Below are 23,680 nucleotides of genomic sequence, written 5' to 3'. Positions count from 1 at the left end.
CAACATTTCATTTTCCTGAAAATTGATTATTGAACGGGAACAGAAACACTGCAAATAGTATTTCTGTGAATATAAGATAAGTGGAATCCAATAGATAACATTAAAAATAAACAGGGTTAATGAAAAAGTATTTATTTCAACACAAAACATGACATTTACTTTAACAAAATACAACACACATGTTGAATCACGGTAGGTGATGACATCACAAAAAATGACATCTAAGACATTTTTAAAAGGAAGACACAAAGGGTCATTATACCACCATGGAGGAGCACAATAAAAACCCTCTGCATATTATTAACATCATGTACTGTATCTATTCTAGCCCATGATTGTCTGTGGAAAAGCAATATCAAATACAAAAACTCACAATAAAAAAAAAACACAAATGCAGATTGTGATATCATAATGAAGGTCTGCACACTGTGTGTACTTTAAGGGCTTTATCTGTTAATTTGGAGCTTATTCTTGGTGGTTCCTCTTTTTTTAATGATTATTAGATTAGTGCTACTTAAACTAGTTCAGTACAAAAAACATAAATTAAATTGATGTGGCATCGAAGATACGTGACCAATTTAACATATCAACTCTTACTCACTTGGTAATACTAATCCAAAATGTCTAAAATTACATTACAGTCGTACTGTAACTGCATAAAAACTTTAATAAATTCTTATATAACCTGTTTAACTTCCAGGGCTCACTAGTAAATACTCTGTCCTAAGGACATGTATATGATTCACCACACTGTCTGTTCACAAGTCATGAATCAAGGTTTGATAATACACACACAGCCCTGGTTGATTTGAGGCAGTGGTTCCCAAACGGTGAGGTGGGGCCCTCTGGAGGGGCACTGCAGGGGTACACATTTAATGTAGAGATAGAAAACCAAAAGGTAAATAATTCTCTTTACAGCAAATTATTTTGAAATGACAAACAAAGGTGCAACAGTTTTATTGTCTGTTCACTAAACTCCTCCCCCCAAAAGCAATTGTCCAATCACGGTTAAGCAACTGTTACTGGGTACCTGTAAGGACCATATTGAGTATGTACAAAAAGACATGACTCATATGTTTAGGACTATATTAAACTGTTAATATGTACTTCCAAGATAAACTCAAATTGTCCTACAACCTGTAATCAGGAAAACAAATGCTCATTGTTTTGCGATTAGAAAGAAGCTTGACAGACCGGAAGTAATATTATGCTAATAGAATAGAAAGTTACTCAGGGAGGCGGGGCTTAGTGAAAAGTCAATTGTTTTGCTGTAAAAATAGCTATAGAGTGGCGAAGTCACGCCCATTACGCCCCATGAGACCTTATTTCTGAAAAATTATGCATTAAAGTCAATGGAGAGAGAAAGATTATCTTTCAATCCCGTTTGAATTGTGCCACGAATTACACATATGATGTTTGTCAATCTTACAAAATAATTTCCATGTCAAAAAAGTCACAGTTTGTCGTAAAACTGTTGAAATATAAGACTATGAAAAATACGCAACTAGAAAGACTACAAATCCCAGAATCCCGGTCCCGCATGCTGGCTCTTACGGAACCGACTAACTCCCCTTGTGTGTATGAACAGCTCTCAACATGCCCAGACTTGGAGTGATTTTCACCTCTTTTAATACTTTTCACCTCATTCTGAAAGAAAGAAGTGAAATGTGCCAACGTGACGGTGTGTGTGTGTGGTGCGAGACGGGAGAGGTAGTTCATTCAGCATTTCACACAAACAAATGTGTTACTTCAGTTTTACGACACATTATTTTTTTTTTTACTTGCAAAATTATCTTTTAAATTGACAAACATCATATGCGTAATTCGTGGCACAATTCAAACGGGATCGAAAGATAATCTTTCTCTCTCCATTGACTTCAATACATACTTTTTTCTAAATAAGGTCCCATGGAGGTCCACCGGAAGGGGAGGGACTTCACCACTCTATTAGTTCGTCCTGTGCTTTTCTAAACCAACTGCTGTGGAGAAAAAAAACTATGAATGAGATTGATTCATTTGGGGGGGAAAAGAAATAGCAGTGCTCTGATGCTTTCAAGTTTCAGCAACCCAGGTGTATGGAGCAGGTGACAACGTGTACAGTACCGAAAACATGAATAGACTCGACAGAAAGAAATGAATACCTAGTGAGGCTCTGTCAGTCAAATCCAAAATATAAAAAAAAACGTAATCTTAAATTCCCTGTTAATACAGTAGTAGTTGTAGAGTGTAAAGACTTTTTGGAAGGAATTGTATTTATATGTATATTTGAACACCAGTATATAATAGGAACATCTGAGAATATGAAGTTTGTGTTGATATGAATAATATTTTAATATATTTCAGGCTCCCCTTTTTGTTACTTTGCCGGTATTGTTACCAGTTGATTTAAAATACATGAATTGATGTGTTTTGGTTAAGGGGCCGATGTTTTTATGCTGGCTTCCACAAGGGGGAGATTACATGAAAGGCTTGGGAACCACTGATTTACAGTAACAATGATCTATTTGACAGTAACATTGGACCATTAAAATGAAAAATAAATAATAACATTCCATGCAAAGAAATGCTATAATTTTTGTAAAGTGTCAAATTTAGCACCAGTGTATCCTAGTAACGGCGAGGATACAATAAGCAGACGTGAATTAGAAATGTCACCACGCTCCAACAGGAATGATAGCAGAGGCTGTTCTATCGCCCCCTGTTTCCTCCCAGCGCAGGACATACATTTAACAAAGCTTGACAAAAACCTGTGAAAGATGGCATAGCTATTATTGAGTCTGTCCAGATATGAAACGGCAAAGTCTAAACACAGGAGAAGAGTAGAGCTGGGAGGAAGAAGTTAAACAAACATCAGTCAAACTCACTGTAGAGCTTGAGCAGAAAGGGAAGCAAGTGAAAACAGCTTGAAGCCGAAAAGCCTGCAACAAATCTTCAGAATACAATTTAAATCAGGAGTGAAAACATCCGAGGTTGGTTTAAAATGAGTATTTGTACTGCACAGTATTGGCCGTTATCAATCTTGCTTTGGCTTCTTGCCGTCTGCTGAGTGGTGAGGTAGAGAAATAACCTACAACGGCAAACCTGCAGCTAGCTGATGGTCGAGGTTGCATGTTGATGCCGTTTTTTGAGTGTTGCTCGGCTACATGAGAGGTCAAAGGTCTTCGCGCCTCAGACAGGAAACTGCTCTGAGCCGGCTAATGCACTGGAGTGTGTTTTTTTTTATTATATCTGAGAGAAGTGTTTGCTAAAGTGTGGTTTTGTCAAACAGTTAATGTATAGGTACAAATATATATAAATTGTGTGTGTAAGTGTGATTTGAAGAGAATGTTCATGGAAGTTATGCTTCTCCATAGGCGGAGGCCTTGTCTTTTAAAAGGTCCAGACATACGTGACAGCTCCAGCTCCCTGTGAAGAGACAGAAGAAAGAGGGTCAATCTTTGTACCACTTGCTCTTTTTCCATTTATAGCCTTTGCTTGTAGCCTCCTTCATATATACAGTGCATGACATATATAGTATCAACACGCTGATGTATAATAAAAACTCTGAGAGCCGCACCTTCTGGAGGCTTGGTCATTGGGGGCTTCAGGCAGTACATGTGGTATCCTCTGTCACAGTCATCGCAGAACAGCAGCTGGTCCTGCAAAAGAACACATATCATCAACTTAACTATATATATTACATATAGCATATGTCCAGGCACTACAGGGGGCAGAATATTAAACATTGAACCTGCTTGTAAAGGTTATTCATGTCAGAGTAATAAATCATGCCTCTATATATGTGACACGGATAATGTTTTAGCATTTATGAGCTCTATATAAGGTTAGGCAAGTAGTTCTGTGAGCTTACAAAACAACATGGGACAGTTAATTAAGCTCCATCGAGGCTTAGCCTTCCGATTTATGCCCAAACTTCTACATCTGTCAAAGAAATAAAACACACCTGTGTTGCAATGCTTGCTATGTTGAGTATTTAACTAATTAAGCAAATAGATATCGCCATTAAACTTCTAACCCTTAAGACATTTAGAAGAAATCTACACAAACAGAAACATTGTAGAATTTTTTTTCTAGAGCTGCTGGTAGTTCTTTTTCACACATTTGAAAGAAGGCATGTTATGGAAGCAAAATAGCCGAAGATATTTTGACCAGTGCATGAAAAACACAATTGTTATACCTTTCTAGTGTTAACATTACTATTGCTTTTTATGTTTACTATTTTTTTCCATCTTTCTGAATTGGAATTATACTAAACAAATAAACATACTGAATTTGGCTATCGAATGAATTTATGATCAGATTTTTCACTCTTATAAAACCTATGAGACAAAAGTAAAACCCACATCAAGGGTGAGCTATCATCTATAATATCTGATTGGCTTTGACAGGCTGTAGAAAGGTCACAACACTACAAGGAAAACATGTCAAAAGTGGTGCTCTTCAAAGCAAATTCAGAGGGGAATCTAGCCACAGAGGGATATACAAGACTTCGACAGTTTACATACATCGTTCTCTGATGTGCCGCAGAGGCTGCAGGACTTGCACTCTATGCACTGCCACTGGTACGTCCTCACCGCCTGCATCATGTTGTCGGTGAACTGCAGACATGTGGGGTGACCTGCGGAGGGACGAGAGAAGAGTGAAGAAAGAAGGAAGCAAGGGTTGACAAGAGAAGATACATCCATATCCAACATATGATTCACTTGACCTGCAACTCTATCTGATTGCCCTTTGTGGAGTATCCATCATGAAAAATAAAGGATAAACACACTTTCTTTAAATGTTGGTATGCTTTCCAAATGCTTTAAATACAAAATACAAGCATCTAATGTGAACAAAACAAACAACTTTTGCTGAAGTGGTTGAAAAGTCATAAAAACCATGTTATCCCTCATAAAGAAGTTTTTAGAGCCAGTAGTAAGTGTTAATTGTCTGTAATTGCACCCCATACGGTGTTGAGAGTCTGTGCAGCTGCATGAAAGGTAGCAAGAGAAAGCCACACAAGGCAGGTGATTATATGTCTGGAAACAAAACACAAGCCGTGATGTGTGGAGGGGAAAACACAGCCAAGATGTATTTTATCCTCCTCCTCTAAATCCACGTCAGTAACAACATAAAAAGAAGGATGCATGGTATATTTCAAATTCTCTCCTTGTTCACAGTCCTAATCCTGAAGTATTACAGTTAATGCCAGTTTTTCTTTTATAGCATCCACACGTTTTCACAGTGCTTTAAGCCTCTCTTGGTATCTGTGGTATCAATGGGGTATCAATGAGCCATAATCACGATGAACTGGTTTGTATCTGGTCTGGGAAAGCAGCCAGAAACATTGTGCAGCCTGTGATGGGTGAATAAAGAGAAACTGAGGGAAATGTAAAGAAACGGTATAAGCTGCCGTCTGCTTCCCCAAAATAAACTGAGGAATTACTGTCAGAGGGAAATTAGCTGTGGCAGCTTAAATGGATTTTTTCTGCAGCAGGCAGAAGAAAAAAACCATTCAACGAAGCGCCGAAAGAAAAGCGCTTGTCCGTGCCGATTGGCTCTTACCTCTCTTAACTACCTGTTCTCTTTACATATGGAGTGACTCAGGAGTCGTTGTTCATCCCACCATAGCCACATTAACGGCCACTTCATTAGGATGTAGCCGTGAAGTTTAGTCTATGATCTTGCTTATTTTGCGCAAGTAATTTCAAGTGTAAGAGGATAATTGTTGGTTTTATAAAAATGGGCAGTGAGCAGTGAAATCCTTATGAGCATGTATCCATTAGACGACATTTCCATGAAAAAATGCCTTAAGATTTGAAGGAATACACGTCCTAGGTCTTCAAAAAGTTCAAAAGAAATCTTCGGCGAGTAGTCCAGTCTTCTCTCAATGAAAACTTGATGTAGCCAGCAGGTCCATGTAGCAAGGAAGTCGTGTCATTAGCTGTCAGTCACAGGATCATCATCATCTGAAAACAATATGTCTTCTACCTCGGCATCTTCAAAGCCATGAAACGCGGAGGCCTCGCTGTCGGACGCGCTGCCGAACATTTCCTCTAGAGCACGTTTCTTCCTCCCATCCTTCTTCACGCCTCCTCTTCTTCCAGCTACCATGAAAACATCAGCGTCAGAGCAACACAGACAAGGCCACACACTCTTGCAGCTGTCCTAACAAAAGATTATGGTAGCAATAAAATAGCTCACATCTTGTTGAATTTAATGCGCTTATACTGTGTGAGCTGATTCGAGAAATGTTTTTGCTGAGATATCCAGCACTTAGGCCAGAGTGGAGGAGAGAAAAAAGAAGACAAAGAAACTAAAATGCAGCCAATTGTGCTGGAAGGTGATGCGTGAGCAACAAAGGAGTGAATGCATGTCGTCAAAAGGCAGAACTCCTTACTGATGGGCGAGGCAGACATGGAGAGGCATGCAGGGTGGAAGCAAGAAGAGGAGCCGAGGAATCAATATCTTTTTCTGGAGGGAATTTGGAAAGAGTCCTAGCAGCTGGCTCCCCCTTTTCATGGTCTACGCGGCTCATTGACAACCCGTTGAAAAGACACTGTGGCAACATACAAGCTCAATTCACTGAAAAGCATGGATACATCAGATCTACAACATCAGGTTAAGACACACGTTGGTTAAAGATGAATTAAAAATGTTTGACTAAAAATGAATGTGTAAACATGAATGTCAGCTTTCCAATAAGGTATAGTTCATTGGTGTCGTTTCCAAAATATATTTAAAAAAATGAATTGTGTCATTCTTTATCTTAACATTTTAGGCAGTGCCGTTTTAACCAATGAAACAAAAATAAACATTGCTAGGAAGAGAAGAACAGACATGTACAAGATTGTGGATAAAAGGAAGTAAAGTGAAAAAGTGAAAATGTGTAGTAGACACAAATTAAAGTATGAGATTAGCAAACAACTTGTATCTGAAAATCTCAATTATTTCCCAAAGGTAGAGCTGAGATATTTGGGTAAATGCGATGATTCATTGCCCTGCTGAGAGTGAGATGATAAGATCAAAACTATTCTCATACCTGTCCAGTCCAGCCAGGAGATGGTTAGCTTAGCTTAGCATAGCATAACGACTGGAAGCAGTGGGAAACAGCTAGCCTATCTCTGTCCAAAAGTAGCTGTCAACCACACCTAAAGCTTACTAAGGTAACAAGTTATATCTTATTAGATAAATCCATACAAAAACCTCATAAAGACAACAAGCCTCCAGGAAATAGTCCAGTACTTAAAAAACACAATTTCCCAATTCATGTTTTGTAAGGACTACACAAACAAGATAAGACGTGTTATTAAGTGACACGTATAAGTGTTATTAGGCGGACTTTGTTACCTTTGGACACGCTAGCTGCTCCGAAAATGCCAAACTATTAACTTTGTTGTATTATTAACAGTATTTTCCTTGCTGTCCTATTGAAATCACACCTATGACATTGTTTAAAATCAAATAATTTGAAAATTACAGGAAATCTACTTTTGGTCTGAATGTAAACAAAGTCCATGAAGCTTTGATGGAAACCCTCGTGTTGAGGATGTTGAGACTCACCGGAGCGTCCACAGTCAGAGCAGGACACCAGCTCCTCGGCCTGGCCCGTCTTCCTGTTGGAGTCCTGGTCGCCCAGGCAGAAGTCACAGTAGTCGTTGGGGATGATGCTGCCGTCTGCAGCCTTCTGAGCTGCAGGCAGGAACAGACACAGGTAAGTTGAAAGAGATGACATTCCTTTTCTGACAGCTTGAGGCCACCTGGCTTATCATAAATGTAATATCAAATGAGTCAGCAGCTTACGTTTGTGGTTGTCCGGGCAGTATGGAGGAGACGGGGTCATCTCTGATTCCTTCTCCTCCTCGCCCTCCTCCTCTGCCAGGTGAGTGTGGGTGTAGTGGTAGCTCAGGCCGGGCCGGTTCTTGTAGCGCTTTCCACAGACTACAGATAAAACATTGCAGGTCCATTAGGAACACGACAAACATTGTGCAACGTACAGTAGTGCAGCTACTATAGTGAATGAAGGGTCTGCTCAAAATCAAATATCATCAACGATGTATTTGGAATATGCTGTAACAAATAACTTTCACTCAATGGTATTCATGTGAGATGGTTTGCACTCTCGTTTACATAGGATTTAGGTGAATACAAATGGGATGTATCTATTAGTTGTTGAGAGAATATATTATTACTGCAGTGACAGAGAGCGAGGAATCATCTGCTACATATTTAATGCCAAAATAATGTTTTTATATGATAAATAATAAATAAATAAAGCAAGATTAAGGGAGGACAAAACATTAACATCAAATCAGGCATTTAACTCAAATGAAAATCCAAGGACAAATCGATAAGTAATTCCAAAGGAGGTCTAGTGACTAATGGATGTGAGGACAGGAAACAATGGATGTATCTAGTCTAAACATATATATTTTATTGCGAGCAAACCAACAAAAGGTTTGAGCTTTACAGGAAACGTTTTTTTTCTACGGTTGCCATGTTGTAAAACTTTGGAAGCATTTGATGGGCTACTGATATGAAAACAGGGATCTACAGTCTAATATTTTAGTAGCTCTAGGGGTCATTGTAAAACGTAATAAACACAGTAGAGATGTAGCCATCATAGAAGTTAATTTTCAAACTGTTTCTGCTGCTTGTTTTGCTTCACCCAATTCTGCAGCAATTTCTACCTACTGTACCCGAAATCTACATCTAATCTTTGGGTTGAAAACTGACTTTATGAAACATGTTAAACCCCCAGTGTAAACACTTCTACAATGGCTACACCTGCAGATCACAATCACAGCTAGTGCGGCCTTAAAAACATGCATCCCTCAGTTAGACATTAGTAGAGCTGCCTTTTAAAGCATCAAATGGTGCATGCCTTGCAATGAGCAAGCATTAAGGCACGAGGCAAAGCGTTAATGTCATGCAATGCTTGCACTGAGTTCAGGACTAGCATGAAGCATTGAAAGCGTTAGATATCTCAGAGGGATTCACATTCAGTTAGCCATTCCCACACCAGATGCCCATGAGCAAAAAAAAAGAAAAAAGACAGGAGTCCCTAGAAAGACAAGATGGCGACAGGTTCAGATACCTTCTTCAGCCTTTTTTGAGTTATGCTTTTGTTTGTATCTATCTGGAACAGAGAAGACAAAAGCAAACAATAAAGGAAAGACAGAACAAGACACAAAATGAGGATGAGATTCATTTGTTCGAGGCTCAGTCAACGGTCTGGATTAACAGCAAACTCTTTCTTCATGCTGCAGAGGACAGCTCTTATAGGACACAAGGAGAGGGGGATATCATTGAAGGATGAGAGAAAATTCATTGTCTGCAGGATCTTTTCTGAACATATAAGCTAAGAATTTAAGCAGGCATGTAGAGAAAGGTTTCCTGATATAAAACATCTTAAAGGAGATATCTTCAGTCCTAGAACATGTTGTTCTCTTTCTATGAGCGTAAGGAGACAATGTGATTCTGATTTTGGGTAAACTAACACGTAAAGCACCATACAATGTTATGAAGAATTGTGTTTCCTTTTCTCTTACTGTCACAGACGTAAGGTTTGTCCTGGTCTTCAAGGTTAGCGGCTTCTGTCCTCCTGCGACTGGATCCTCTGTTCTGAAAGGAAATACGTCACATGTGATAATTACAAAGAGCATACTGTATTTCAACGTCATTAAAAACACAAAATATGTTTTTATTGTATTTGGAGGAGCAGTTTTTTATGTTGGAAAGGTGCTGTAGATATAGTCAAATAGTGTAGAAAGAGCCCTTTTTTCTTTTAACAGATCTTGAGTTGATGAATTGTTGATGAACTAACCCTCTTTTACAGCTCACACAAATATATGCTGACTCACTTTGCCTCTGTTTCTGTTCTTCCTCTTTGGAGTATCCAGTTCAAAGTCATCTTCATCACCGAGACCGTCTCCGTTTTCCTCTGCCTCCAGCACTCTCTACAGATTACACACACACACACACACACACACACACACACACACACACACACACACACACACACACACACACACACACACACACACACACACACACACACACACACACACACACACACACACACACACACACACACACACACACACACACACACACACACACACACACACACACACACACACACACAAACACACACAGTGACGGGGGCATTTCAAAGTAAATCATATTTGTGAAATGTTTGAAAAGGTGTAAAATAAGGAGATATGGGTAATTATTTTCATAATAATAAAATACCTGTATTTCCAGCATCGTCTCCTCCTCCTTACAGATGTTGTTTTTTTTTCTCAATTTGGCTGTCCCCCCTCAGGAGGGCCTCCAAGGCTGTGGCCTCCCCTGGGGGCCCCTCGCGCTTCGGGGCCATCTCAGCTTCTGAAGTGGCAGAAGAGAAAGAAAAACATTTGAGATGGCAGGTGTGTGTGTGTGTGTCCTTCCAAGTGCACATATATTTTAAAGCTCTTTTTACTTCTTGGTATCCTCACTTCGACCTTTTGATCTTAGGGTTTTCTGACTGTATTTAAAAAAAAAAGTTCAATTAGTTACATTTTCTTTATAGTTACATTTTGCAGAAAGTCCTTCTATAAAAAAATCTTCAAATTTGTTTCATTTTGGTTGAACAACATGCAATTGACCGAAGCGGTGAACATGTATCAGTATCAATGTGGGCAGTATGTGTTCCCTCTGCATAGGATGTTAAGGGAGATTTAGTAACAGCAACACCAGGTGCACAGGAAGAAAGAGGAAACAATGAGCCAAAAAAACTGCTCAAAAGCGTGTATTATATCTCCAGGATCTGGCTTCTACTTTTTCATTTCCCTAAGATGAACTTGCTGCAGCATTGACTCTCTGTCTTCGTCTTTGAACTCTAAAACCAGGATGACAACAGAATAAAAGTGGATTTGATAAGAAAAAAACAGGGAGTGTTTCTTTCCCCTCCTCCTCCTCTCATTTCTTTGTGTCTATTTGTGTGGGTTGACTTGCTGGCACTGACATGACATTTCCTCCCTCCCTAAACCTGCACCCCCTCCCTCCTCTTCTACAGTACTTTTTTTCCCCTCCCCCCCATTTCTCTTCACCCTCCTTCCCCTTCCCTTGACTCTCCAGGGCAATGTTCTGCTTTGCCAGCAAAAAAGCTTAGAAGCGCCCTAAATCCCCATACAGGAGGCAAACATCCATACTTGCTCAGCTCACACATATCATATTGATCGAGAACCACTGCTGAATTTAAAAGAGCCCTCCACTCTATTTAAAACTGGAGATGTAGGGTTTGAAAGAAGGGCCACTGAGGGCCACTGGAGACTCCATGAATACAAGCAATTACAGTGTGGTGATTTGATTCTAAAGTTTCTAGACCCCCCGTGGTGATAAACAAAGAGGGATAAATTGTCTCTCTGTACTTTAGGTCACAGCATACTAGGATGCAGTTGAGATGGAATAGCTAGCATCCATAGAAACTTCTCCCGTATCCATTTATAATCCTTCTTAGTTAACACATCACAAATGTCTCAACCCAAGCATGTAGTAGAAGTCATATCTTGTAAATGAGCCAAAATCCTCAATGTTATTCCGATATAATGCTTATCATGCTATGACGTAAAATGTTTTAGATTATAATGAAAAGATTAATACTATTTTATTAAAACAATAACGTGACAAGTTTATATATCGTAACAGCGTAAATATATCTTGTTATAACCTGAAAATATCACATTATAATGTTAAAAAACCTTTTGCATTAACAATAAACTTGTTTTATGTCATAGCATGAAACTGAATAGTTTTGCTGCCGTATTCGAGAGAATTGGGGGTCTAAAGGAGGATGCTTTTTAGGTTGCATTAGTGGAAATGTGATATCCAGAATCTTTTTGTGCTTGACCGATACGAGGGAGCAAAGTGAGGGTTTAACTTTATTTAAGTACAACACTGGAGTTACCATTTAATGTAAACCGGCAAATGAAATGACACCCCTAACATCAAAAGTACGGTTTAAGAAAAACATGAGAAAACAAAAATCATATCATATTAACTTTAACTGCATGCTAATTGCCTTTTGTACATCGAAATATGAATGTCAAGTATCGCAAACATCGTATATGTATTGCTTGCCTCTATTTTGTAACATGCATCAGATTAAACAGTTTATACAGAGGGAAGGAAAATAGCTCCTAAGGCATGACCACTAACATGTGGAGCCACAACACAAATGGAAGGAGAGGATCTCCCGTACAAAAACCTGGTTATATATAACCTCATGACAGAGCCTCTGTGTTTACCTCTCGGCTCAGGAAGCATTAAATAAACAAACCACTTGCCAAACATGCCAAGTTTGTTTTTGCTTTTCCACTAGGGGTAGTTCCGGCTCAGGGCTACTTTTTCACCGGTTTTCTGGCCCTCCAAAATCACGATTCTTACCGGGCCAACAACCGGGCTGAATATGCTAAACTAGTGACATAAACACTCGACTGCTGAATGGTCAGAGAGAATATCGCTGGCAAGGGGGCTACAACTACAACAAAATGAATATTTGACCGTGATTTAATTGTAATACACGTTTCAAAATGATGCCGAAAGTAACAACATACTGATACCGGTTAGTAAAAACCATGAATTAATGCTTTAACAAGTCTGCAGACGTGCGTGTTTTCTGAATGGAGATCGGCTAAGCTAACGTTATATATGCTCCGACCGTCCACACTCACAACAACGGCCTATACAGACATAAATAAACCAGCGACTGTATTCGCCATGACACAGACAGTCTGTGGTTTGTACTTGTTTAACTTTTGTCTAGTTTCTGAACAGATATGAGGAGCTGTGAGCTCTGAGTGCTAACAGCTAACGGCTGATGTTGGTTTTGTGGTTCGCATTGAAGATGACGTCACGGCTCCGCCTACACTGAGTTACTATAGTTACTGCCCCAGCTACTAAACTGTAATGGAAACGCAGCATAAAGTGAGCCTGGCCTACCAAGGCCCAACTATACCGTACTAAGCCGTGCGAGGCCCTGCAGTGGAAATGCGCCATTACATTCCTCTGTTGTGTTATGAAAGATATCTGGGCCAAACAGCAGAAATGGATCTATGTCAAAAAACACTGAAGACTTTTGCTGTTCACACTGCAATTGCTTTGTTTCCCTTGTTTTAGTTGGTTACTTTTTGGGAGTTTCTTCTCTTATTTTCCACCCAAAATGCCTCTTCTGCTTAAAGCTGAATCGCTCTTGGTTGAACGCTCGAGTATTAAATTGCGTGTGCAAAAACAGCGTGTTGGAAACAATAAATGTGGCAAAGCCGAAACAAAGACTCGCCTTTATTTCTCCCCCTTATCAGGTTCCTGGGGCATTCCTCTGCTAAAATCTCCTATAACACACACACACACACATATATATATATGCATGGATAACACACACGTGAAAAAATGCTTTCACTTCCACCTCATAAGACTCACTTACCTTCTAATGCCTCATGGTCAAATGATTATAGAGGCCCAGTGAGGGTGCTTCTGTGCTGCCAACGGAGAGCGAGAGTCATGTGTGGGGGTGTTTGTGCACTTATGTGTGTGTGTACTGCCAGAGAACAGTGAGAGGAGTCATTGATTCAGGGGAGAGAATGAACCTGGAGACCTGGCGAGAGAGACAGGCTAACCAGAGCCAGATGGTCAGATAGCGAACATTAAGGCCGCTGAGCACGCCTAGAGATCTCTGCAGCCACAAAAGAGCACAAAGATCAGAAACACAGCCTACATGTGCATGTAAGTGACGGTAGAGTGTGTGAAAAAGGAGTGGATGCACCAGTTTAAAAGGCTTTCATTGTCCAATTGTGGGTCGATACTTCTGCGGATATGGCATTCACTGCGCTTGCATATCAATTGTGTGTGTGTGTGTGTGTGTGTGTGTGTGTGTGTGTGTGTGTGTGTGTGTGTGTGTGTGTGTGTGTGTAGTGTGTGGTGTGTGTGTGTGGTGTGGTGCTTATCTTACCTAGTCGAAGCTCACATAGGCGGAGCTGGGGAATTCTAGGGGAGGGTGGAGTCGCCTCTTCTTTCTCCAGCAACGAGCAGGGTAGGTATACATCTGTCCTGCTGCCTGGCCTGGACACACACACACCAACACACACATACATTAATTAATATATAAAGACACACACACATGCAGAGAGACAGGCGCACAGGAAGAGTCTTTACAACCATTGGCAGGCCTACAATTTTAATAAAAATGTCATTGAGACCCCGTCATACACACACATAAACACACACACACACGCGCACGCTTGACTAGTGTTGTTTTCGTGACATTTAATATGTCCCGCTTTCAGTGCTCAGGCTAATGGTCCACATATTTAGAAGAATCTCTTAAACAGACATATCAGTGTAGAGGATGCTTACATTTAGTTTTACGCTAATAACCAATGGAAATCACTTTTTCAGCAAAGCAGACTTCTGTGCTTGATTTAAACATGTTGGTATTTCTGTGTCAAATCATATTCTACCATTAGTCAGTAAGGAAGTGATTTAAGCTTCTTTATTTTCTGTCAGCATGAGCTGAAAAAAAAGAAGAGGGAGGGGGAGGGATAAAACCCAGAATAAATGCATATAATGCGAGTTAGGTCTGCCACAAAGTATAGGGTGTGGCCTGAAGGGCTTTGCATATGAGATGGAAGAAGAGGCTATTTGTATCCAGCTCTCGGTAAAGGGCAGATTGTTGCCTTTGGTGAGCAGCCAGCCCAGATGTATAATCTGACAGCATGTCTCAAGATAAAGCAGCAAGTGGTAACTCATGTAATATACAAAAGAGGGGTTGATTTGCCTTTTTATTGAGGTTAGATAAATTAAATCCTTTCAATCCATCTATATTTATGCGTATTTGCCTTTCCCTGCTGAGAGTCTGATGAGAAGATTTATACCACTCTTTGTCATTCAATGAACACCCAGCGGCCAGTTAGCCTAGCTTAGCATAAAGACTGGGGGAAACTCTGTTTATAAATTAGATATTAGAAAGGATTCCTACTTGTTTTGCCTGGTGGCCAAAGTTGAATGACTTCAGAAAATCACTCAAAATAGTTTGACACATGGATAAACAAGAATATGTTTAAGCTAGTTTCCCATTGTTTTTCGTTCTCTATGCTAAAATAAGCTTACTAGCTGTCTATACATAGTTAGCGTACAGATATGAGAGCAGTATCTATTTCCTCATCAAACACTCTGGAAGAAAGTGACAAGCATAGTACCCCAAATGTCAAACTGTTGTTTATATATTTGGAGCTACAGTGCATCAGTAGCATCATTTGTTCAGTTTAGATGGCGTTTCGCACCTGGTTGGCGCTGGCACTTTTCCATCCAGATGTAGCAGTTGTTTTTGCGCCACACCAGTCTGGGAGTCCAGGAAGGGCATGCGCACGCTGCGTTCAGCGCAGAGACGGGCATTGTAGCTGCGACAGTGTTCGATAGCCTCCCTATAGAACTGGTCACCAAGCCTGAACACAGACAAACAGACAAAAGGAGAACGTAGAAGGTATCAGTCAGATTGAAACACAAACAGGCTTTTATTCATTTACTTCTACATTAACTGCCCCATTCTTTTAACATTGGACTCAAGTTACCCACAGGTAACATTATAGTCCTATGTCTGCCATGGATTTAAGCTATTTGCATCACACAGCTTCGATTTCTGCTTTCTCTAAACTGAGTCATCACTGCTCTTAAAGTCCTATCACCTAAATGCTAACGTTTTTTGGATGTTAAATGGTAATAAAATGTGCTGGAAGGCTGATGATTTCTTAGTTCCTGTAAATCAAGGGCCTGTTCTTTCCAGCTTAACTTTAGCTAAGTACAACGCGCCCATACCTCACTTCGTATTTTGGCTCAGTTTGTTGTGTAAAGTCTGGATTTGCTGCATAAATCAGACGAAGCATGAAGCTGAAAAGGAACATTTACGAGAGCTGGCTGGATAGGAATAAGAACAAATGTTTCATCCTATCAAATTGATAGATAACTGAGTGTGAGATCAAATTCCACACAGCAGATGGGCTACACACACACACACACGAGGACATACATCAGGATTAGAGCCATCAATAACCTCCACTGTCTAGAGGGAATATTTCTGCAGCTAAGATCATTAGCGACAGACAGGGAAATAACAAGATTATCTCACATTTGCTAAAAATTAAATATCAACCTTGAGAGAGTAATTCCTCATATAATTACAGAGCTAAAATTCTGAGAGGAAGATAGAGGAAAGATAGTTTTGTATGTCTTAGCTCCAGATTTTTAAAAAAGTCAACCATCTTTGGCACAGTTTACTGTTTAGTTTTCCAAATGAGACCATAACATACCATTTGCAGCTTAATATCGTCCTAAGTATGGTTAAAGACGTCCTTCTCTATAAGGGACTATCCAGTTCTGATAAAGAAAAGTGCAAGAAAGAAGAAGAATGGCACTAGTTTCTCTGTCGGGGGGGTTTACCCGAACCAGAAGGATCTTGCACTGTCTTTCTATTCTGTGCATCCATCTATCTGCCTGCCAGTCAGCCCCTGTCTGTCTGACTGCCAAGCACAGGATATGGTAAAGAATTCCAAGCTGGACAAAGGACCAGAGGTCTGGTCGACGTGACTCTCACAAAGATGGTGCAGTGTTTTGAGGTGGAGGGGCGGAGGAGCCGTGGGAGAAGGACATAGGGGAGGAAGGAGGGGAGGGGAGAAGGTGAGGGGTTGGAGTGAGCAGCAGCAGGGAGAGAACCAGGTAAAATGGAGAAACAGGGAGCACTTAGATTAGAGACAGGTATGGAGAAGGGGGCCTAAACATGTGGTAGAAAAGAGGAAATTCAAAAGGCAACAAAAGTAGGATATAGAGCACAAAACAAATATACTCCATCTCTAAAGGGAGACACTGATTTATTGAACGGACTCCTAAGTGAAAATCATGACGTCCTTATTAGGGGTGGCAATAAAAAGACATGTTTGCTTTAACTAATCATCAACAACACCATCAGCGTCTGATTGGTTCCACATAAACTTCCCTAACAATGCAATTCTGTTTGCCTCTAAGTGGCAAAGTCCCTTTCACAATAAAAGCCCTAGACATATACATTACATCCCTGCCTACCAGAGAGCATTCCTCATTCACGACTTGAAAACACTAGAGGGGGAAAGGTTTCAAATAAAATCAGTTTCCACTTCGAATATTATAACAAACGTATTTATTTACTTATATTAAGCTAAACCATTTTGACCAAGTGTGGCTCTGTTTCAATAAGGGTTAATGGTTCAAACTTCAATCGGAGTCTCGAAGAAAATATGTTTCAAAACGTAATTGAGAATGTGATTTAGTTGTATGGGACTATCATTTTGTAGGAGACAGCGTTGAAGAAACATATATAGAGCTAACAACTTAGATTATATTTTAAGAGGGAGAAAATAATTTAACATGCTCCTTAGTGAAATCCTGATTTCATTTTATCTAAACAAATTGATGATAATGGCTCTAAAATATGCTGATAAGTGATCACATGTGGCTGACAAAAATCTGGTCCAGCTATTGGGATATTCAGCCAGTTGAGAATCCAGGAAACCACAGCTACTGGATGAGAAAGATTCAGCCATGCAACCTCTCCTAAAATCCCCAAATTGTTGTTTTTACATGCAGCACAGCAAAAAGGAAAACCTGTATAGAGGCTTTGTGTTCACCTTCAGTGCCACAGTTTATGTATAACGTCTGGACTCGAACACATGTGGCGTATGGCTGTGGTTTGTGTCAGGAGACTTACAGAAACGAGGATGGCAGCTGGTTTTTTTGGGCCACACATGTTTTTACTGTATGACCAAGCGGCAGGCGTAGCGATCAAGTCAAATCCAAATGTCCAGAAGAGACTTCCTGTCACATAACTCACATTCCCAGAGGTGGAGCGTTATCTCTGCTTTCACTATTTGTTTCCTGAGCTGAAGTGTGTGTGTGCGTGAGTTGACCTACAGGCATCTGTCTTCCCAACTTTTCTTCCTCACTCTTCCTCCCTGTGTCATCCCACATATATTTCTGTCCCATTTCCAGCTACAAAGCGTCTGTGTAACGTCCCCGGGCGGCTTCATAAACTCTTACATAAGCAAGCGTTCGTGTCTGCTCCTTTGACTGCATTTGTCTGAGAGGTGTGTTCATGTGTTGGGCTAAGTGAGCTTGTGTGTGTATCTGCCTTTCCCAACCCGCGGACCAGATAGAACCATCAGAGATTGTACTGTCCTCCTGTTTGTACCCATTAGTCCACTGTATGGCTGATCCGAGTGATGGAGCTTATGTAAGTGGAGGTTTGCATGTCGTGGAACACATTCCTCTTGATCGACAGTTTCCTGGATACTGATGGAATCTGCAGATACTGTGTGTGTGTGTGTGTGTGTGTGTGTGTGTGTGTGTGTGTGTGTGTGTGTGTGTGTGTGTGTGTGTGTGTGTGTGTGTGTGTGTGTGTGTGTGTGTGTGTGTGTGTGTGTGTGTTTATACCACTGTGATTGTCTCAATTGCTCCCATACTAGCACAGAGGAGTGCTTTGTTTGTGACAGTCTTTCAATGTTTCTAGGTCAAAGCTCATGGACATTATACATATTCAAACCTTCCTATTTTCCACAACAGACTGTATAAAACTTGACGTAGCCTACAGATTTTAAAAAACAAAACCAATGCAGAAAACCCTTGAATTTAAAGCTAGCAACAACAACAACAACAGCAACAACAACAACAACAACAACAGTGTAGTTTAGAGTAAAATACACAATTAAGCAGGGTGTACCTGACCTTGTTGATTGATTGATTTATTGACTATATTACCAATCAATCAAGATAGAGGCTTAACGATGCATATCCCTTCCTGGCCCCATTGTCTTGACTAAATATGGTAATTTTGTGCTCCAAAAAAACAAAATGGCGAGGGCCAAAATGCCAAACTGGAGGCTTCAAAAATAGGCGTAGTGTCTTCATCCACTTCTTAAATACAGTCTATAGTTTTGACAAGTTCTGAAGTGACTGATCTGATGTGACACATTTGAGCCAAGGCTGTAAAATAGTGATACCATTTTAGGCCTGAAACGATTAAATTAACAACATTTCAACGGCAACAACTTTCGGAAAAATTATTCAAACCAAAAATGCCAAACATTCCTTGATTGCTGCTTCTACACTGTGAGTTTTGTTGTCTTTAATCTACCATTTATGATCGTATACAAACTATTTGTGTGGTTTTAGACTTTTAAACAATCAATTTTAACAAATGAAATTGATCATAATAGAAATGTTTCCCTATGTTTTGACATTTTTCAAACCATAAAACCCTTCTGATTAATTAAAGATGGAACAATGCTGTTGTTTTTCTTTATTGGGTTAGAGCAAAATAACAAAACACTCATTTTGCTCGAGGCAGGAGGTGTTTTGTCAGTCTTGTCTCAGTTTACTATCACACCTTTGTCAATCATTTTAATGGGCTCTCTGCTTTGAAGCCGCATCTCGGATCTTGCTGATGGCTGACGTTAACGCATCCACCAGAGACAGACAGAGGCGACATAATACAGAATTGTAAGATCAAGAACATATTTCATTAATTTTTATTAATTATAACGAGAAATACAATTGAATGTCTTCGACTATTAGATGTTTATAGCGAAAACTGGAACATTAAAGTAAAATACTCACATCAGTCTCTGCATGGTGATCGGCTTAAGGTTTTACGCTGGATTTCACTCGAAAAGATGAAACCCCTGATTAGATGTACAGGGCTGACATTGCTTTTAGTTCGAGAGTGTGTGTGTGTGTGTGTGTGTGTGTGCGTGCGTGCGTGTGTGTGTGTGTGCGTTTGAGCTATTGCTCTGTCTTTGTAATTATAAGAAGTTACTTTGACATTTAGAGGAGTTGCTATGATGTATAACTTGGGTTAACACTATATTGATTACGTGAGAGAAGTACTTAAGACTTGTTCAATGTAGGTACCATTAAATAGACATTCATAACACTAGTTCTTTAATTAATTGAGAAAAAAACAGTTTAAGGCTCTCTCTCTGACATACATAAACCCAAATTAAAATGTCATTGCATTTTATAACATTCAGTTTAATATACTTTACTGTCTTCTAATGTCTACTAATACTTCACAAACTCTGGTGGACTTCAAAAAGAGGCCTGGTATGTAGCTCTGGCCTATTCCAACCTTTAAAACCAAAACAGGCTGTTTTATTAAATTGTGTTTTTGCACTACTTGCAGGTAATTTACCTTTAATGTATGTGATAATGTACACACTATACGGTGCCTTTGACATAGAGCCATTGATATATACAGAACAAAACATCACACTGATGAGCTGACCTATATGACTTGATATGTACAACATTTCTCATCATAAGCTGCTGTATATATATATATATATATATATATATCTTTTGCATGACCTCATTCAGCTCACTAAGTCGGACACACACATCAGACAGATCTTTCTCATAACACACATAACAGTGTATTAGAGGAAGACTTTAAACACAGCTCCTAATGTCAGGGAAAGGTAGGGGTTTATCAAAGATAAGATAGGCTACAATATAGTAGGCAGAAAGGAAATCCACTATTGGATAGGTAAGAGGCCCCAAAGGGCAGGGTAAAAGCATGTGGGCACTGACAGGCGTCTTTGTGGCACTTTGTAGGCCGAGCAGCGGGGCAAAGCAGTGAGGAGGGGGCGAGGAAGAGGATGAGGATGAGGAGCCAAGGAGGCTGAAGTGGAGGGAAGAGGAGGGGTCATATATGTCCCCGGGCACACGTGTTCCCTTTCAAACCCTGTCACACTCATTTTCTCTCTAACACGCGGATGTGTGTACGCACGGGCGCACTCCCACACACACAAACACATATACACACACACACTTGCCCGTGCACAAACAGACATACAAAGGGGAATGAAAGGGAAAGGTGCAGTGTGCAGAGGGGGGGGGGAGCAGAGCGGAAAAGGGTGTTGCAAAGGGGAAACCCTGATTCAGATTTTCTATGTGGAGAAAAAGATACATTTATATCTAATTTCTCCTCCTAGAAAACACCCATGCCAAAAAAATCCATAAAGAGAGGGAACATGTGCCTGAACCATATTCAGGGAAGAAAAAATCAATCAATCACTGCATGGAGCTTTGTATAAAGAAAAAAGAAGGGTTTCTAGATTTAATTCCCTATGCCTGGAAATCATTCCCGGACATACCCATTCCCGGGCTTGCATAGACAAAGGCCAGAGTTCGCTGAGGGTGTAGTATAAATGTATGCAGTAAATGCAGCCAGACAGACGACCCAGCCGCCCCCCCCTCAAATCCTCCATCACTCACTCACAGTCCCTCTCACGCAAATTGGGGGGAAGGGTGGCCTGCAATACAAGCGCCAACGCATGCAACAAACACACATAATAAAAACACAACCTTACACGCTGACCTCCCCCCCCCCGCCGACACACCACCTCCTTTACATTTCCCCAGCCAAAGCAACCGTCCACCTGAGCGCAACACTAATCCCAACCAATGTTATAAAAAGAGGGTAAAAGGACACAAGACATCCATAAAGACACTTTTTTTCCCTATGAATTATATCACTCCTTTCAATATTTCATGTCATCTCTTCATGACGTCCCATCCAACACGGCCACCCAGCCAGGGAGAGGTCATTATAAAATACATGTTTAAATAAATCAAGCTAATATGCACTGCTTAACATGCCAGGCGTATTGACTGCAAGCTCATGATGGTTCTTATTCATCTTTCATAGTAGGCAAGGACATTATCACGTCCTTATTGACTGCAAATGATTTGCCATTCACTTCCTGGGGAATGATGAGAAGGTGGGCACATTGTTTCTGACAGACAGGGGGCTCAAGCAACTGCCTGAAAACTACACCACAACTATATTTCCCAGGGTTATAACTCACATGTTACTTGATATTATCTTTTCCACTCCTGCTTGACACTTTTTTTCTTCTTCTTCTTCTATGGTATAGTCTTAAATGTTGCCTCAAACCTAAACATTGTTTGCCCTTAAGCAGTTTTTGGAGGGGTGGTGGTGGTGGTGGTGGTGGTGGATTTGTCTAAGAAGGTACTGTCTGCTATACGAAGGGCAGATGGGGTTTCCCTTCCTCCATCCGTCTGTCTGTCTTTACATGTACCTCTCTCAACAGATGGACCCAGGAGAATTCTGGGACGCTCCTAATCTGCTGTTCTGCATGCACAACTGCAGAAACACACAACACCCATATACCTTCATACACAACTCTAATCTGTTTCAGTAGAACAGATTAAAGCATTTTATCCCCAAGTGCTGGTACAGTAGGATCCTTTCTGTAATGAATGGTTGTCAACAAAGAGATCTTCAAAACAAGAGCATATCTGTACTTGACAAACATTCCATGCTCCTTTCCTCTTCCTCTGAATACTGAAAATGTTATTCGGCACATTTATGGTTAGGGGGAAAAAAAGACTGATGGTTAAAAAGATTTCACCATTACAAAATGGCCTGAAGTGAAAGCAAAGATGTGATATGTGCCACACTTATCTCCACCCTCAGGAAAAAAATGACATTGGCTCTTGCACAACAGATTATGGGATAACTGTCTAACTGTCTGCACATTCCAGTGACCAGTGGTAAACATCTGCTGTCAGCCAGCACTGCAGGAAGACAGACATGCATTCAGTGATAAAGACTAGGCTGAAAGTTATAAGTGCACTTAAAGCAGGTCAGATATAAATGGGTCATCCTTATTATGGTTCAGAAATGACTACCTCATATTATATTGATAATTTACTGTGAAATAAGGTAAAACAAAAATCCCAATTTTTCAATTTATTGTATATATTCTAAAAAATAGCATAACAATTGCTGCTTGATTCCACAAATCAGAACATGAACTAGCAGATTCTAAAGATCAGACAAAAATGGAACTTCAGGGAAAATGCACGCCCCCTAAATCTGTAATACATCCCAGCCTTCTTCTCCAAGCATGAAAGGAGGTCAATACTATATAATAACATAATAATCCGCGATCCCATTGTTTACATGCACGTAGCATCCGCAGCAAAAGCCCGAGCCGCGAGGCTAGCCAGAGTCGCCCTACAATGTCCGCTTTGTGACATTTAGTTGCCTTAAATTATCCATGCAAATTCTCCCATCTACCACTGACAAAGAAGCCTTCCATGCAAACTTCTGTCAACCGTGTTCGATAAACTGAATGTGCACGATGGCAACTTTCTGTCCTAGTAAAACAAGAGACAGATATAGTGCGGACATTTACGCGCGGGTTGGAGATGTTTTCTCTGCAGTTTGTGCACGAGTGCATGGTTTTATATGACACAACACAGCAAGAAGGCAACGGTACCTGCAGATAACACACGGAGACTGTCCGAGTCCGTGGCGAAAGTGTTCATTTTTGAGGCTCCTATTCAAACGCGCGTTTAACCCTGTATAGATCAATCATTACATGTAATCCAACTGTACGATGGTTGTATTTAGAAAACCCTGAATGTACTTACGATTTTAGAGGATTATGAATGGCAGTCGCCATTTTTCCTGCAGGACTGTAACGTAATATTCCAAATCTCGGTGTAGTTTGGGACCCTTGTGAAAAAAACACAACAGCCAATGCGGTCCTGGGCACTGTGTGCTCCCTACCAATACAAGTCCAGCATCAAGACGTTAGGCGTGGCC

The 23,680-nt window shown here is 40.3% G+C and overlaps 1 protein-coding gene across 1 annotated transcript; it reads right to left on the bottom strand.

The window, feature by feature from the left end:
• Nucleotides 1–158: 158 nt before the first annotated feature.
• On the bottom strand, nucleotides 159–23,617 carry dpf3 (double PHD fingers 3). The gene is given in 14 exon segments (XM_034075331.2): nucleotides 159–3,405; nucleotides 3,557–3,638; nucleotides 4,506–4,618; nucleotides 7,546–7,674; nucleotides 7,786–7,923; nucleotides 9,534–9,606; nucleotides 9,846–9,941; nucleotides 10,237–10,272; nucleotides 10,274–10,371; nucleotides 13,973–14,003; nucleotides 14,006–14,082; nucleotides 15,303–15,345; nucleotides 15,347–15,464; nucleotides 23,506–23,617. Coding segments are annotated over 14 exon segments (1,134 nt in total). The 5' UTR covers nucleotides 23,538–23,617; the 3' UTR covers nucleotides 159–3,337.
• Nucleotides 23,618–23,680: the final 63 nt, after the last annotated feature.

Source organism: Pseudochaenichthys georgianus, chromosome 24 (assembly GCF_902827115.2).
Source record: "Pseudochaenichthys georgianus chromosome 24, fPseGeo1.2, whole genome shotgun sequence".
Lineage (NCBI taxonomy): Eukaryota > Metazoa > Chordata > Actinopteri > Perciformes > Channichthyidae > Pseudochaenichthys > Pseudochaenichthys georgianus.
Note: the sequence above shows the minus strand (reverse complement) of the source record. Positions and strands in the feature narration are given on the sequence as shown.